Genomic DNA, 17,741 nt, shown 5'->3' with positions numbered 1-17,741 from the left:
CTTTTACGGGGCTGCTGAATCACAGCCTGAACCTCTGATTGATCACCTGAGGTGAGCAGTAAGTCAGCCATGGGAGCACAGGAGAAGGCAATTCACCTGTGCTGCAGGAAGGGGTGGATCCTGTCTCCTCCTCTCCTAGACCCATTTAAGAGCTGACCTCCAGTGGGGAAGGATCTCTTCTGGAGATCTGCTCCACTGGAGTTTACCACAGAAGCCCAAGATAGAGTGATTGTTCTTCTTTCCTACTCTAATATAATAGCTACATCAGCCAAGCTCCTGGACATACTGTCGCCTTTGTTTCGGCGACCCTGACTGAAGTCTCCTTGTGAAAGTGTTCCGACAGCCCCGGCCAGTTTCACACGCTTTTCATGACACCAATATGGTGAGCGGCAAAATGGCGTTAATTGCAGGGAGCGCATCCTTTTTAAAACTTTTCCCCATGCCTTAGGGCTACTACCATTATCTCTGACCAATGGACATGTGGCATCTATTGTTTCCTCCTTATTTGGTCTAACCTGTACTTCTCCCTTATCTTCAGGTCATTTGTTGCCATGGTTTCTCAGGGGCCGAGGGGCCCCTGCCGACCCTGTTCGACTGCTTCAGCCCATTCAGTTAACTACAACATACTATATAATCTGTATACTCATTGATTGTACAGATACTGCTTCAGCTGTTTCTGACCAAAGTAACTATGGTATCTTGAAAAAAGTTTTCTTTTAACTTAAGAGTTTTATCCCATATAATATAAAGAAATCACAGCAATAAGGAACTTCAAAGGACCAAAGATCTAAAATATATAAGGAAAACACCTCATCACATGGCACCTGAACTTGCGCTATCCTATAATTCAGAAGTAGCACTCTTGTTTTCAATACACATGGACTTATACTGGAGGCATCGCTCCCACTCTAGCTTTATATACGTCTGTAATGATATAATGGGATGATAATAGCAAGGTGGCAGAGTCTTCAGCTACAGCAAATAAGAACGAGCACAAATGCAGGAACCACAGAAACAGAAATGAAGGAAAAGAGCTTTGGAAGATCTCAGCTAGGCAGGGATCTCCAGAGAGATAGCCTCACATCTACTGCTAACACTTCAGTGAGAGCTAAGAAGGGGTGGATCCTGGCTCCAGCCCTTCCAGTCTCAACTGTATGGCATGCACGTGAGCTTCCCTGGCTTGGCCTGCCTTCCCACCAGGTGCTCAGTCACTGGTTCAACCCCTGACTTAGCATTTCTGCTACAACATCTTTTCTAAGATCTGTACTACTCTGAATCAGATTTACTAGCGTTCTTACTTGAGCAACTGTCACCGTGTGTCTTCACAACCAACACAGAGAACAACGTTCTTCAAATATCAAGACCATTACGTTCCAGGAGGAAAGTCAGATCCTCCAGCATATGCTAAACACTTTGCAAGATGTAACTTAACACACAAAAATTTCCTGTGCAAGAAGACTATCAAAGAGATGGAAACCTCATAGAGTAATGTTATGGACGCCCTTCTACATACTATCAATAACCAAGGTACCTAATTAGTGCAGGAATAGGGATCCACATCTGTTTTTCTGTATTTTTCACTATTACCTTAGGAAGAGAAGTGAATTTATTTTGTTGAACTAAGAAGACTGCTACTACAAACTAAGAAGTTTGTGCTGTGTAAATAATTATCTCATTAAGAACAGAGGTCATGAATGAATAATGGAAAAAACATTATAACCACAACAATAAGAAACTTATGCAGAATAGTTTCATTAGTAGTCTCTGAGTATTCATCCACCCTCAATTACAAACTCAGCTAAACTCAACCCAAACTAGAAATAAAGCCCAGGTAGACTGTCAGTTATTATAAATTGTTATCAAATGTCTAGCATGAAGCAACTGATCCAGCTGAATAAACTGTGGTAAAACTGCTTTTACATTAGGGACTTGGGAGAGATACTTCTGTCTTCCTTAAACAGTTGTGTGTGGGATTTTTTTGGTTTGTGAAAGGCCAGAAGGTTACTAACTTCTTCTTTTGGATGGGATTTTAATGTTTAATTACAATGAGACAGGCAGTAGATCAGCACAGAGAAAGAAAAAAATAGGATTAAACCAGAAAACAACTTTCTCAAATGCAACAACATGACTGATCAATTTTCAGAGCTCATATATTTCAGCAAGCAGGTCTTAACTATGGGGCTTTGCATGAGTTATTTCTTTTTCTTCTTTAAGACACAGTCTGAAATTAAGTTCAGATGAGACTGCTCCTTCTTTCAAAGGGGAATCAGATGTATTTTGCTTCCTTCACACCCTGTTTGTGCACTGTGAACTTTTTCGAAGGCTATACTTTACAATCTGAAAACAGGTATCTTCATAATTTTCAGCACAGCAGGATTCACAGCACGACCAACACAATATGTGGTCTATCTCAATAAGAATTACAAATTTGAGTGGTGAGATGGATGAAAAACCTGACTTTGAATACACTCTAAACTCACAGGCAGCATCAGGAAAAGCACAACCAAGCTGTTATTCCTGCAAAAAGTCATCTAATTTTCCACATTTTGGTTCTTCCTGTTGGAAGATGTTACCAAACAACATTGCTTTTTAACACATTTAAGAGTAACCATCATCTGTGTTTTTCCAGTGATGAAATACATCTGGAATACTCATCTGAGAATCAAGAAAAATTTTATCCACCATGGCAAGGGTTATTGTTTGTTTGCTTGTTTGCTTTTTTAATTCTCTCCAGCACTGCATAAGTAATTTTTTGTTAACTGAAAACCAGAATTAAAGGAGCATGATTCAACTTCTTTTCTGAAGACAGCTTTTCAAAGCAAATAATATTGTTATTCACCATTTGTGACTCATAGAAGCTTAATCAAGACCCAAAAAGAATCAATACTGTTTGGTTGTTCCAGTTAGGAATGACACAATGCCATGTTTAAGAAAAATAACATCTTGTAGTTGCATGAATGTGGAAATAAGTGCATAAACAAGGACAGATGCCTTGAGTTTCACCAGGGTGCTTTGATTTTTGAACAGTCAGACAGCTGACACAGCTCTGTAATGCTTTTGTCCGTTGACAATTAAAAAAGACTGAGAAGTAGCAAGCAATTTAGCAGCAACAATCAACATTTTAAGTGGGAAAATGGAACAAATGCAAATCTATGCCCTTGCAAGAATTCCGCAATTTTTCCATTTCCTCAAGTAAATGAAAACAACATTTCTCCATTTAGCTCAGCTGAGCACCTCTAGTAAGCAGAGGAGGTCCCTTTGATTCTACTAAACTAAATCAAAGGACCTGAAAAACTTATTGGTAGTGAATAGGAGTTTTATAGCATACATGATGAACAATAAATTAGGCTGATCTTACTGTTTCTGAGAAAGAAAAGCCCGGTTTTGTTCTTCACTCAGTTTTTCATATATTAATGCCAGACTCTCTGATTATTTCTAACATTGTCCTCGTACTGTTATCTCCCGAGTCTTAAGAAGATTAGTTGAGTGGACACTTCATTATTTCTGAAATGTCAATGCTTTTATGAAGCACTGATTTCAAAGCCCAGAAGCTTCTTCAGAAGAAAAAAAATCCCTTTTACATCTCCTGCAGAACAAGACTTTTCTTATTTCAGTCGCTAGCAAACATTTTTAATTCTTTCTTGGAAAAAGCATCCAATCAGCTGTGCTTTATTCTTACGAGGTGAATGTTATCCACCCAATTGCACTGCTTTGAAAAAAATTCCACCGCATGGAGGCTATCCTTTCAGGAAGGCAGATCAGCATAGAGGTAATCCTCAATTATCAAAATGTTTCTATTCAACATCTTAAATACAAAACCAACCAACAAACAAAACAAAAACTACCAGAACAAACCCCACAGGAATCCACCTCAGCAATTTCCCTGAATCACACAAGGGATTTGTCAGAAGTTTGGTTTCAATACATCTGTTGTTCAAGAATTTGTAGTATAAAGATGAAAATCCCTAACAAAAAAAGAACCCAATTCAGTTCTCTATGGAAAGCAGCAGTGGCTATTAAGAAAAGCGTAGCTTTTTTTCTTTAGTGGGAACAAGGATCTTTAGGTCAAAGAAGAAATAATAACAAAAACATTCAGCACTAGCACTTGACTGTGAATTGACAAAACTTGTTTTGCACCATTTTATATTTTTGAGCAAGTTTGATTTTAAATAGCACTTACTCAAATTAGTGCCTGAATGCACTAATGTGTAAGTATATTTGGGAACAACTGCCTGTGAGGAGAAATGACAATTCATAGCACAACACAGGACAGATGAGTAAGCATTTGGATAAGTATGAATAAAAAGTGTGAATTTTTATTGAAAATGAACAATTGGACTTTTCACACTTACACCAATGGAAAAAGAACAGCACCACGTTTATCTGCTTCTCTCTGCGAACCTAATCCTTCACATAGAGCTGAAAGAAAAGAGCTGTAATAATCTCCAACCATCACCTTCTGCCTCACAGCTGGGAGAGACTGCACTGTGTGCAGTGATTCTTTCATGTCTTCCAGAATAATTAGGAAGGTGACAATTCTGTGCATGGTTGCAAGTTGCCAACAAATACCAACCTGCTGCAACAAATCATGCTGGCAATTCAATAGGCAGGAGTAATCCTCTACAGCTTAAACTCCACTGAAGAATGTGAACATGCTAAATGATCTTATCTAGCCCCTGGCATTTGAGCATTTACCACAAACTTGTTACTGTAAATGTGCATCACACAGTGTTTGATAGTGCTACCTTAGCCAGCTCTAAATAATATTTAATCCTAGCCAGGGTTAGCTTGAGGTTTTTCAGTCCAACACGGATGAGAGAAGATTAGGTCAGTATTCAGTTTCTGCTGCAGAATGATTTTTAAAATGCCTTGAGACAAGACAAACATCACCTCATTGTTTTCCAATGGAAAATGGAGTTTCTGGCTGCTGAGGCTCTTGGGGAAGGATGAGGCTCTCAGGAGGAAGGATGCAGGGCAGCTGAACGACAGCCGTTCTGCTCGGGGCAAAACCCACACAGAGGGTTTGTTACAGCAGCCCTCTCTGAGATGAAGGGTACCTGGATTCCCTCCACACATAAGGCTGTCAGGAAACGTTCCTGGCAGCCTGAGAGCCGAAGGCAGCCAGCTGTAGCACAGCTGCTATGCATTTACTTGGACTCCCCGCAGTCAAAGCTTTGTGCTAGGGCAGATGTCCAGGCCACCTGCCAGAGTACTGCGAGCACAGCTCATCTTCACCTCTGAGGCCTTAGGTCTCCCAGTCCTCAGTAAGAGATTCTGAAAAACCCAGGGTCCTCGGCTCCGGGACAGTGTGCTGTCAGCAGCACTGTTACACCAGGACTGACTTCAGAGACCAGCATTCTCCACAAACCCACCTGGCAGTTTCCAGCAGAGCTGTGTGCATGCATCAGCAGAAATACATCCAACTACTTCCCAACATTTTTCTGAGAAAATCCTCCCACTTGCCTCAGAAAGAAAAACATTTGCAGAAACATATTTTCTCTACTATCAGTGTCTCAAGAGGAACAGGGGGTTTGCATCATTTCACTAGTCCATGCATGCATTTGCATGAAGATAAATACCATCAGTGCAGTTGCGCTTTATGTAAAATTCACATTTCACTAACAGATGAGCCCCAGGACATGCTATTCACATACATCTCATACAGGCAGGTGCCAACATCACACTCTGCTTTGCAAAGACCATGTTTTAGATGAAGTACAAAAGAAAGGTGAGGACTCATTCCGATTAGGAAGGATCTGAGATTTATTACATGAGCTGGAGCAGACCATTCTTGAGCACAGTCTCCTAATGGCTTGTTTCTTTTTCACAATACAAATCCCTGGTACATCAACTATCCTCATCAGTGGTTCATATGTTCTCATTTACCCATGGGAAAGGTCATATTTATGCTGCGTCTAGAATAAGGACATCAGCTTCAGCAGCATAATCAGTACCCACATTAGTAGGGAAAGGGTTTTTCTTTAAAGTTCATGTCACAATTCATTGCACATAGGATAGGAAAACTTTGAAGATCTGTTTCCCAGCTGAAGATGAAAACCAGCCTCATTACAGTATCACTAAAGAAACATCTGCATAGAAAAATAAAAAATAAAATCTTAACTGTGGTGTCAAAAAAGTACAGAAATGAAGCATTACCAAAATATTGCAGTTGGTATTGAATGTACTGAAAGGATTTTCAGAACGAGTTAGATGCAAAATCCGGTCAAGAAGCTGTTGTCTTATTCTTGTATTCTGAATACACTATCCTTGGGAAAGAGTTCAGTGTTTGCTTGGCACAGAGCACATAGCTGAAATTACAGCTTATTTGCACTTAAACATAACAACAGGCCCACTTAATTACCTGATATTTACTTGGAAACAACTTTTTTTTTTTTTTTTTTTTTTTTTAGAGTAGGACAGAATGCTCATTGCTAGATTGTAAGAAGTGCAAAGTACTCTAAGTGGTAACTGTGACATTTTACTGCATTCCTAATCTGTATATCTGGCAGCAACCACTGGAAAAAAAAACAGGTCCACAGCATTCCGAGCACAGGAAAGCACTCACAAAGCACGTGTTGAAAGCCCATCTAAGCCAGCGGGACAGAAGTGTACTCTGTCTACTAAGCACAAGTGGTCCTTATTACTTTCCTGAACTAGAGCACTAGTTACTCTTTTTCTTCTCAGAAGGTTGTTTATAAACCTGCGTTCTTTCATGGCAGTGAAAACAGCCAGGACACAGAAACTCCCCCTTCACTCAACACAGTCCCAATGGGAATTAGTCATAAACACTTGAATAACAATAAAAATTAAAATAATGGCAGGAAATTGTAATGCTATTCCTCTCTTATTGCCTATGATAAAAATAAGCATTATTTCTCCCAAAGTGCCAATGTCATTATAAGTCCCACTAAATATCTTTTTATACATGAAGACACACAGTGTCAATTAAACCCAATACATAATTTTTGATTAATACCTATGGATTTTTGCAAGAGACAATATAGCTTTATTGTCAGTTCTGCTTATATAATTACATTTGACAGGTATCTGTTGTTGTCATACAGATAGCACTTTACTATTAATATTTTCTTGCTTTATGGAGACCACAAAGAACTGAGACAGTATCTCTCATTCCTAAACGTAGCTAAAGGATATTATCCTCTTCTGGCTCACTGAAGATCACATCTTTAATTTATCTTAGCTCTGTACATTGTTCAAGACTCTTAATGACAGATAAAAGCAGGAAATGATGTCTATGATCTCATAGCCTTCGTGAATTTGGAAAAAGATTAATGATAGTAATTGGCTCTCTTATTTGTCCTTTGCAATAGATGCATAAAAGAATAGCAGTTCTTGAACTGCAAAAATAGAGCAGTGAACATTTATATTCTAGCATCATAAATTAAAGGCATTTCTGTTTAAGAAACACCAAGGAATGCAATATTTTTTCAATAGTGTTAAAAAAGAAGACAGGAATCATCAGTTTGATATGTGAGATATCATTTATCTAGCGCAGGCAGCCTTAAAGTCCCATGATAGGTCAAGAATACAAAAGTGTTTTAAAAAGGAGAGTTTGTGATATAGCGTGGTCAGAAATTAAACATATCAGCATATCAGAACAGACAGAGCTCCAATCTCTCAAGTCAAAATTCTTCAAGAGGACAAAGCCTTGACAGACACCGATGTTTTCATACCCTAGTTTTGGGGAATGCTTTAACTACATGCTGCTTGTTGTCACAGAAGGATGAGTACCAACACATTAAATATCTTAAACCTGCTGAAGTGGGCTAGCTAACTGATCTGCATTTGATTCCACTCTCTGAATCATTCATGAAAGGTGCATTTCTTTCTGATTTCAATGATTGCAGTCATACATAACGAAACTGATTAATTCATCTTTTTCCCAACAAGGAACCTAGAGAGATTAAATAAATTGATGGACAGAGAAGCTGCTGCTGCTGGTACATGACCTTCTCATCAAGCTAAGTACAATGAGCAGAGTTTTGTGCCACTCTTTTCAAACTGTGGAAGGCTAGTTTTCCTTAAAAATGCGACTGGTGGCCACTGAATTTTCATAAGTTGCTCCATTCAGGTTTTTGAAAAAATCTCTTTGAAACAAAAGAACAGTGAGCTTGTGGACATTTAGACCATCAAATGCATTGTGAAACAACCACAGAGCCACAAGTGAACAGGCCTGCAGCAGTCTTAGTTCAATAGTGCTTTGCTTTCTGGAAAGTAGAGGAAGGAAAGCAATTTAATTAGTTGCTCTGCTCATTATTCACACATTAATAAAGCTACTTGAAAGGTATAGTTTCATTACTCATTGACATCAATTTTCAAAAGCCTTATTCTCTCCTATGAGTTCAAATGAATTGTGCAAAGGTAAATCAGCAACTTTGTGCTGCAGAGGCTTTTTGCTATATAGCCATCCTCAAATCCCAGCCCCACTGTTTATAGATAGACAAGTAACTTGCTGACTTTAGTTGGGAATCAAACCATATAAATAAACACTGAGATTTTCAAAATTTGTCCTGTTACAGAGGGACAAGGTGAGGATTCCATCCACAGTTTCCATGCATTTAATCACCATCCCAAGAAGAGAAAAATGACAGTAGCCAACTGTCAACTGGGTAAAGTGAGCGGGGTGTAGATGGAAATGGCTGCATGTAGATCTCCTAGGAGTCATGCTTTGCTACAGGTTTTCTCCATGGAAACCCAGCTGCATCAGTCTTGTGCAGTCCCACAGCACACATCTCAGTCTCAGAAGTCATGATAATTTCTCTGCACACTAAGACAATTGTATTTTCCTGTTTTTATCATTACAAAATAAATCAAAAGAAACAGAGATCTGCATTTCCTGTCTTGTCTTCAAATTATCTTTGACAAGAGAATCTTAAAAAAGTATTTCAAACCAACATTAAAATACTGCAACCGAGTTTATGGAAAATTCACAATGGTGTCAATAAAAATCAGGTAAATGAACCTCATGAAACAAAGCTTTTTCCCATATGTTGAGTAGGAGAAAGATCCACTGTTCATTACCTTAATGAATGTGGAGAGAGAATTTTTAAGTCAAATGTATGAGCAATGCACACAAAAATGCATCAAATATGTTCAAAAAGACTAGCTTAAAAAGATACGTTCCACAATTGAACATTTTTCCCCCAGTATGATTCACTCAGTAGAGCTGACTAAACAATTCCATCAGTGTGTGAGCTGAATAACCCATATGATTGTCCTGACACTTTCGAATGAGATATGTAATTTTTTCCCCCATCACTCACCCAGCTGTGCCGGTGAGAACCATGTAGCTATTTGCATATTCCAGGATGAAAAAACACAACTTTGGTTCTTAAAACTTATTAATAAACATGCACCAAAGCTGAGAAGAATTTAGAATCTATGTAAGAACACTTAAAGCCTAAATACGATTGTGCAAACCTTCAGATCCTCCTGAATCTTTTCCTCCTCCAATTTTGCTGCTTTTCGATCTTCCATTTCTATTTTCCATTTTTCTGCTACTATTCTGGCTTTTTCTTGAGCCATAGCATCCCGGAATTTCTTTGTAATTTCAGCTTCTTTTTGTCTCCTTCAGAAAAGAATTTGAAAATAAAAATGATTGAAGATAATTCAAGGCACGGTTCTTGAGGGTTTTTTTAAATTGAAGATCAAATTCTAGTCAGTAGTAGATCCTTGTTTGCAACAAATAATTAGAATTAAACGTCATGGAAATACAAAAGAAAACACAACAAGAAACCTCTGAGGAATGGATTTCAGATAACCATCTGGACAAGAAACTTTTTCAATTTCCAGTAAATGTCCCATTAATATAGCATCTTCTAAATGAGATCAATTTTTTTTATTATTATTATTTTCCAGTCATGTCCTGTCTTCCTTGGCCGAAAACAGATTTTTCCTATCCATCTAGCGAACCGTGGGAATTTATTTTCTCTCAAATAGTGAAACCAGTGAAAATGTCTGCAAAACTTTAACAGTAGAGCATTTATTAATTGTGACAGCACAGAGCACAGAGCACATGGTGAAGTTTTAATCCCTGCTTAAATCTGCAATCATTATAAGCAAGAAGAATCTGATATGAAAAGCAATAATACAGAATAATCCAATATTTAATGTGTTACTTCTGTGCACTGAACTGCAAAACTAAGTGCAGGAAGCAGGTGGCCTACGTCCCAACAACATCACAACATCAAGCATCAAAAGACTTTTCAATCTTTACGAAAGCTGGAATCAGCCCTACTGGAAACATCAGCATGGCACTTGTAGTAATCAGCTTCTGAACTGCTGGGTTAAGAACTAACACAAGCAGTATGCACATGAAGCCAATTGGAAAATAATAATAAAAAAAAAGCATTACACATACAAAATCTCTGTTGTGGGCATAGATGCAACAAATATTTTCTGATTTCACCATCTCAAAACACAGAATCACGGGACAGGCAGGGGCTGCAGTGAAAGCTGAGCCAGGACAAACTTTGTTTGCAGTGTTCTGTCACAGTAAAGAAGTGCTTCCTTGTGTTCAGGTAAAACTTTCTGTGTGCCAGCCTGCATCCACTGTCCCTTGTTCTGTCACTGGGCACCAGTGTAAAGAACCTGCCCTATCCACTTGACTACTACACTTTAAATATTTATAAGCATTGGTAAGACCCACCCTCAGTCTTATCTTCTGCAGACTGAACAGCCCCAGGTCGCTCAGCCCTTCATTGCTGGGGAGATGCTCCAGTTCCCCAGTCACTCTGGGGCCCTCCACTGGATTGCCTCCGGTAGTTCCCTGTCTTTCTTCAACTGGGGAGCCCAGAACTGGACACAGTACTCCAAGTGTAGCCTCAACAGAGCAGAGTAGGGTGGGAGAATAAATCCCCTCAACCTGCTGGTCACACTCTTTTTATGTACTTCAGGCTATTGTTGGCCTTCTCAGCGACAAGGGCTATCTACACTGCTATCTCACGGCCAACCTGTTGTCCACCAGGACACCCAGGTACTTCTCCGCAGAGCTCCTCTCCAGCAGGTTAGCTTCTATCCCATACCAATGTGCATGGTTATTCCTCTTTCATTTTAGTACTATACAATTGCCCTTGTTGAAGGTTCCTCTCCATCCACCTCTCCAGTCTGACCAGGTCTCACTGAAAAGTAGCACATCCTTCTGGTGTGTCAGTTACTCCTCCCAGCTTTGTATCATTGGCAAACATGCTGAGGGTGGACTCTATCCCTTCATCCACGTCACCAATGCAGATGTTGAAGATGGGATCCAGCACTGGCCCCTGGGGAACACTGCTAGATACAGGCCTCCAGATAGATTCTGTGCCACTGATCACAACCCTCTGAGCTCTGCCAGTCAGCCAGTTCTCAATCCACCTCACTGTCTGCTCGTCTATCCCACACTTCCTATGCTTACTTACGAGGATATTATGGAAGACAGTGTAAAAAGCCTTGCTTAAGTCAAGGTTTGCAACATCCGCTGCTCTTCCCACATGTACTCAGCAGATCATGACATCATAGAAGACTCCAGACTCATCAAGCACGACTTTCCCCTGGTGAATCCATGTTTACGCACCAGATAACCTGCTTCTCATTCACCTGCTTAGAAATGATATTGCTTGGAGATGACATTAAGAAAAATCACATTCCCAGGGATGCAGGTGAGTCCTCCCTCCTTTCTTTTCTGAAGAGTGATATACATTGGCTTTCCTCCAGTTCTCAGGCATCTCTCCCATTCCCCATCACCTTTCAAAGTCAGCAGAGAGCAACTTGGCAATCTCCTCTGCCAGTTCCCTCTTTTTTATTTACTTACAAATTGGACAACAGTTTAGCAAAATTCCCCAAAAGAAAAATGTTCACTACAATTTTTTGTGCAAGAAGATTTCTGTTTTTTAAATATTAAAATAAAACTTATTTTTTCATAGAATGAAATATCACCAAAAACAAATGAAAGCAAATGTTGACAAGACATACTTACCATTTTTTACCCACCATTACCTCACACCTTTCTACAAGGCCATGTGTCCCATAATGCCAAGTGGACCCTGAATTCAGATTCTTAAATCCTCACCATAGCTCTTCTGCCTCCTTCTGTGCTTGTTGCCTGGCGCGTTCAGCTATTAGCTCCTCTGATATCTGTTCATACGGCTTGTCATCTGGGGCTTCTCCCATAACCCAGACCCAGACCTCACCATCCTTCCCACGCAGCCACTGCACGTGTTTGCCATTACCTGCAACAGCCAACAGCAGAAATAAAAAAAAAAAAAAAAAAAGGAAAAAGCAAACACGTAAGTGCAGGCTCAGGCTCAAATTCTTACATTAATATAGAAGACCAGACCAGAAAATCATAATTGGGAAGCAATTTACTACTCAGAATAAGATACATCAGGCTTGATGAAATCTACAGATTTGACCCATCCACCATGGTAGAAGTGGGGAAGACAGTGTTTGTACAATTCAAAGCATATAATCTTCAAAGGCTCATTGCTCTACCAAAAATAATAATTAAAAAAAATAAAATTCTGTTGTATTCTCCAGAACTTAGGGACTAAGATTCCTTTATTAATTGCAAAACTATATTGTCTTGCTTAATTCAGCGAAGGATGAACAAAGGAAGAGAAAAAGAGATGGAGAGATAGAAACAACAAGTAGCATCATACAACTAGAAATGCTTTAGCCCACAGAGAATTTTGAGTGTCAGGCATGCAGAGACCCAAGCTGAACCTTCACAAAATTTGAGGAATTCCCTGCTTCCACTGTATGAAGCAGTTACAGAAAGCCTACACATTAGAGCACACCACTCAACAGTAGAAGCGTTTCTGTTCCAGTAGGCAATTCACAGGGATCAGTTTTCATGAAAGATACTATGCAAAAATCTACGGCTGCTGTGTTGGCAGAGAGATTTCACCAACACAGCTTGTGCACTCTTGACAATATAAATGTTTGGCAAGCATTCATTTCCAAAACATCTGTGAAAGGCTTCCTGCTGAGTACAAAGGGTACTTGATTAGATGCGATGTGACTAAACTTTAAGTCATATACACCACCTCACTCTTGTACATTTAATTCATACATTTTAGAGATTCATAAGAAGGAATAAGTGGAAACACACTTTGCATCCATTTTTTACTTCTTGCTGATTTATTGAAATTGTCCTTCACAAAAGGACATTCCACCACAAACACTACAGCCAAGATAGATAATGAAAACCATTTATAAAAAAAATACAGACTAAAAGGCCACAAGGGATTAGCAATTAATCTCATTTGCTCTACATTAAGCAGGTTGTTCCACAAGTAATGCCTCCTATTTATTTCCATGGAAAGGACAATGGATAAAAAGGACAATGGATAAAAAGAACAATAATACTGTTTTCGAGAGCAAATCTCAGCTAACAAACACTATTTCTCAGCATAGTCACCACCATTACCTAGGCATTTTCACCAGTGATGAACAAGAGCCTCCTGCATGCCATGCTTGTACAAATATGCATCAACAGAAGTAACCAAACACACCACCCATTGCCTCACTGTGCTCACATCCATTGTTTGGCCTCTGTAAACATTCAGCAAACATCAACGACTGTTAATGGATTTTTCCACACAGAGGAATTCTATGACACATCTTAATTTCATATGCATTCCCATGACATTCTGTCAGAGTGTCCCTCTGCTACCATCTGTGACACAGCAAGAAAATGCAATGGAATACTGGTGGGAAGGTTCAGCCTCTACTGCCATACCACCAACACCCACTTCTGAGGTTGTGGGCCAATGTAATAAAATAAAAGGCATTATTTTCAGAGCAGACCTCATACATTCCACTAGATTTTAGCCTCTTGCCTTCATATTGAGACCAGTAAATTCTCGGTGGCCACTTATTACCCTCCAGAAGGCTTCTGCCTCATTTCAAGATATGAAGAATTGGACAGCCCACATTTTCCTATCTAGTCTTTTTTCTGATCAATCTTGTAGGAGTTAAAATAAATTTGGTCCTATCTGAACCTTCACTTGCAGTTTTGTTTTACTTTTTTTTGTTTGTTTGTTTTACAACTTTCCCCACTTCATTAGCTTTGCTACTCCTACCATCTTTAACTACTTGCTGTTCTACAAGAAGGTAAATATCCACTTAACCAGATTAAGGTTTCCCAATGTATAATCAAAAGTATTTTTGAGATCTCAAAAACTGAAGAGAGAAAACTGCAGAAGGGAAGGAAGCAGGGCTGTAAGCAGCAGGTCACGCCAATGCCAAGCCTCTCTCATAAATGTTTACAATGCAAACTGAAGGCAACAAACATATCAAATATCTCAATGAAAGCTGATATTCTACATCAAATTTGAAAAGTGATTTGTAAGAATTCTCTCTGTCGGTGTAATGGTGCTAACTTCATTGAGTGGAAAAAATTAAGCTAGTAATGTTTCCCTTCAATAACCCCCAAATGCTTTGTCCTTTCACAGTCTATCAGATTATGTCTCAGGATACAAATGTGAATGTATTCTACTGTGGTTCTGTTGTGTTCTGTTAGCATTGTATTTTTTTCTACACAACATTTGAAAACCATCTACCAAGAACAGATTGGTCATATCAGTATGTGTCCCTAAGGCTGTCATCTACTGCATTTCACGCATTTTACATCCTGAGAAGTACAGAATGATTTCCTAGGAAACTGGCTCTACATCTGAAAGATGTGGATTTTACAGCTGGTCCACTTGATGGGTAAGGAATTGGCTGGATGGTAGCATTCACAGTGTTTGCAGTCAATGGCTCAGCATCCAGGTGGACATCAGTGATCAGGACTGGGACAAGCACTAATTTTATCTTTGTTGTCATCAGACAGTGGGATTGAGTACTTTCAGCAAGTTTGTGACAACACCAAATTGAACCGTGCGGTCAATATGCTGAAGGGAAAGATGCCATTCAGACAGACCGCGACAAACTCGAGAAGTAGGGTCACAGAAATCTCCTGAAGTTCAACAAGGCCTAAGTGCAAGATCCTGCACTTGTGTCAGGTACTTTCTCAGCATGAGAAAGCAATGTATGCTTGCAGTCCAGAAGGCCATTTGAGTCCTGGGCTGCATGAAAAACAGCATGGCCAGCTGATCAGGAAGGTGATCATCCCCCTCTGCCCCACTTTCATGAGGCCTCACCTGCACTACTGTGCTCATCCCCCCTCTACCCCCGCCCAAAAAAATATGGAATTGTTGGAGCAAGTCCAGAGGAGAGTCATGAGGATGCTCAGAGGGCAGGAGGACCTCTCTCCTGTGAAGAGAGACTCAGGGAACCTTTTCTCTCAGGAGAAGAGATGGCTGACTCCCAGTACCTAAAGGGGGCTTACAAGAAAGCTGAAGAAGGACTTTTTAAAGGAGCATGCTGTGATAGGAAAAGGGTTAAGGGCTTTAAAATGAAAGAAGGAAGATTTAGATTAGAAATAGGAAAAAAATATCTTCACTATGAGAGAGGCAAGACACTGGAACAGGTTGTGCAGAGAAGTTGTGGATGCGCCATTCCTGGAGGTGCTCAAGGCTAGTGTGGGGGGCTTCAAGCAACCACATCTAGTAAAAGGTGGCTCATGATTTTATGGTCCCTTCAAACCCAAATTATTCTGTGATTCTAATACGTTTCTCAGACACACAATTTAACCATAATTACCGAGCCACTTAAAACAAGTAATTGATTTGTAGACCCATACTGAGATATTGTTCTCTCTCTTCCTTTTAAAACAATAGATCTGTCTTGTAAGTCTACAGACAATAGATACACATAGCATTTTGAAAAACATGGGTGCAATATACTGTAGGTTAAGTACTATACTGCAGTACTGTATACTGCTATATTAACAGACATAGTTCAAGTTGGAAGATAAGAGCTATCAAAAATCCGGCAATTTGAAGTTCCAGTGTTAAACAGGTAGATTTCTACACATACAAATTTATTATGTTTGAACTTCAGCACATAAACTTATATTCACCTTTTTCTTTAGAGCATGAGAAAAACTTTCAAATTCAACTATTCTCCATTTTACGTCAAGAAATGACTCCCATGCAAATCATACCTTAAATCTACTCGAGCTTCATTCCCTATAAAGTTGGAGATTGGCTTTACTGCACAGTCTGATCATAAAACCTTGCACTTTCTTAGCACAAAATAACAACCAAAAAATATGAGTGGTCAGGAAAAGAAATAACTCAGGGAGAAGATCTGACATTGTGAAAATGGAATTCCTGCCATATAGGAGGCATTTGCAGTCTCAAGATCAAGTTCACAGTGGTCACTGTCAGGCCTTTTGGGCCAACAATACTAAGCTTGCATTTTCAAACTGTAGAACCAACTCCAAGATATGAGCTGAGAGCACAGAAAACTCTTTTCCTCAATATTTTCAGGAAACTAGCGTTGTCTGCCTTACTAGTGCAGAATTACTACCATTGAGGGCTGATTATATTAAAATAATTTATACTTTGAGACACTTCTAAAGTGTTACATTTTTCAGAATATACATATCCTATTCATATAATTTATTTCTAAATGCAAAAAATTTGAAATAGAGAAACTCAAATAAGTCTAAAAAGAAAAGACAGGTCCTAACTAAATAAATTAGAAGTCTCAGTGAGAAAGCAACAAGGGAATCTCATTTCTCTTCTTCAGAAACAGAGACATCTGAGCCCAGGAATAAAACCTAATACAAAATCAGGAAATAAAATCATCTCTTGAGTCCCAGCCTGGTGCTGGATTACAGAAATACTTCTCTTTTCCTGCAGATTGTGGCAGGCTGTGAATAGTTAGCATTAGGAAGTACTGGACATCAAGATTAGTCCAGAAGAGAAAGCCAGAAAAAAAAAAAAAACAAATAAGCATTTCAGAAGCAAGAATTACCTTATCAGGAAAATGTACTGAATAATTCACCAGGATTTTTTTCTAGCTCTACTGCTCAGACCAGCAATTTATAAAGGTACAGAATATTATCATGTTTTTTGGCTACATCAACTCTGTAGTAACTCAACAAATCAACATTACTTCTTGCAATTCTCTTAACCTGTCAATGGAGGAGCACCTCTTACTGAGGTCTCCCGAAGCTACAGTTATATTGCTATAAGACCAGTAAATAGGTTGCTCCATATTACCACTTACACTAGGCAAATGCAAAATCAAGCGTGCTAAATTTGCAGCACAAAGAGATAACAATGCAAACTTTGAGACCTACAACCTGAAGCAACAGCAACATAAAATTGCACTTATAAACACAAATGCATACACACAATCAAAACTGATCAAAGATGACCAAGTCATCTTTCTATTTATTTGTGTTTATTCAGTAAACGGCATAGAAGCTATGTAAGTATAAAACAACACCCTAGAGAGCAAGTGTCTCACCTGCAAGCACTACTAGTCTCTCTCTCTACCAGCAATAATGCCAACCTCACACACTGAGCTGGAGCTCAACCATGGGCTGGGCTGTACATCACAACAGGATGCCCTTTGGGCTTGCCTTAAGAAATCCTCAGTGTATGCAGGATATCGTTACTGCCACGGCCAAGCACTGCCAGAGAACATGAACATTAGCAACATTAGACAAGAGTGAAAGCCATCAGGGGAAGGGGCCTGCGAGGAGGATCCCGCTGCAGGCAATGCTTATACTAAACGAGGGATCAGCTTGCATTAGTTCAGGCTTCCATGCTGCGATTGAGGCTTACAGCAAATGGAACTGCACAAGTCTCCCCATCTTTCATTGCTTCTGCTGATCAGGATGG

General features: G+C 39.4%; 1 protein-coding gene across 3 annotated transcripts in view; it reads right to left on the bottom strand.

Moving 5' to 3' along the window:
- The window catches only part of SH2D4B (SH2 domain containing 4B), a 57,945-nt gene extending 40,517 nt beyond the window's left edge, over nt 1-17,428 (bottom strand). For 2 of the 3 annotated variants that reach the window (XM_048945400.1, XM_048945403.1), the window contains exons 1-3: nt 17,365-17,428; nt 12,068-12,227; nt 9,442-9,589 (exon numbers count right to left, since the gene is read on the bottom strand). In XM_048945400.1, coding sequence (XP_048801357.1) covers nt 9,442-9,589; nt 12,068-12,168 — 249 coding nt within the window. In that variant the 5' untranslated portion in view covers nt 12,169-12,227; nt 17,365-17,428. The other variant, XM_048945401.1, reaches the window with a different exon arrangement.
- Between the last annotated feature and the right edge of the window lie 313 nt (nt 17,429-17,741).

Source organism: Lagopus muta, chromosome 5 (genome assembly GCF_023343835.1).
Source record: "Lagopus muta isolate bLagMut1 chromosome 5, bLagMut1 primary, whole genome shotgun sequence".
Lineage (NCBI taxonomy): Eukaryota > Metazoa > Chordata > Aves > Galliformes > Phasianidae > Lagopus > Lagopus muta.
The sequence above is the reverse complement of the archived record's forward strand: the minus strand, read 5'-3'. Positions and strand labels throughout refer to the sequence as shown.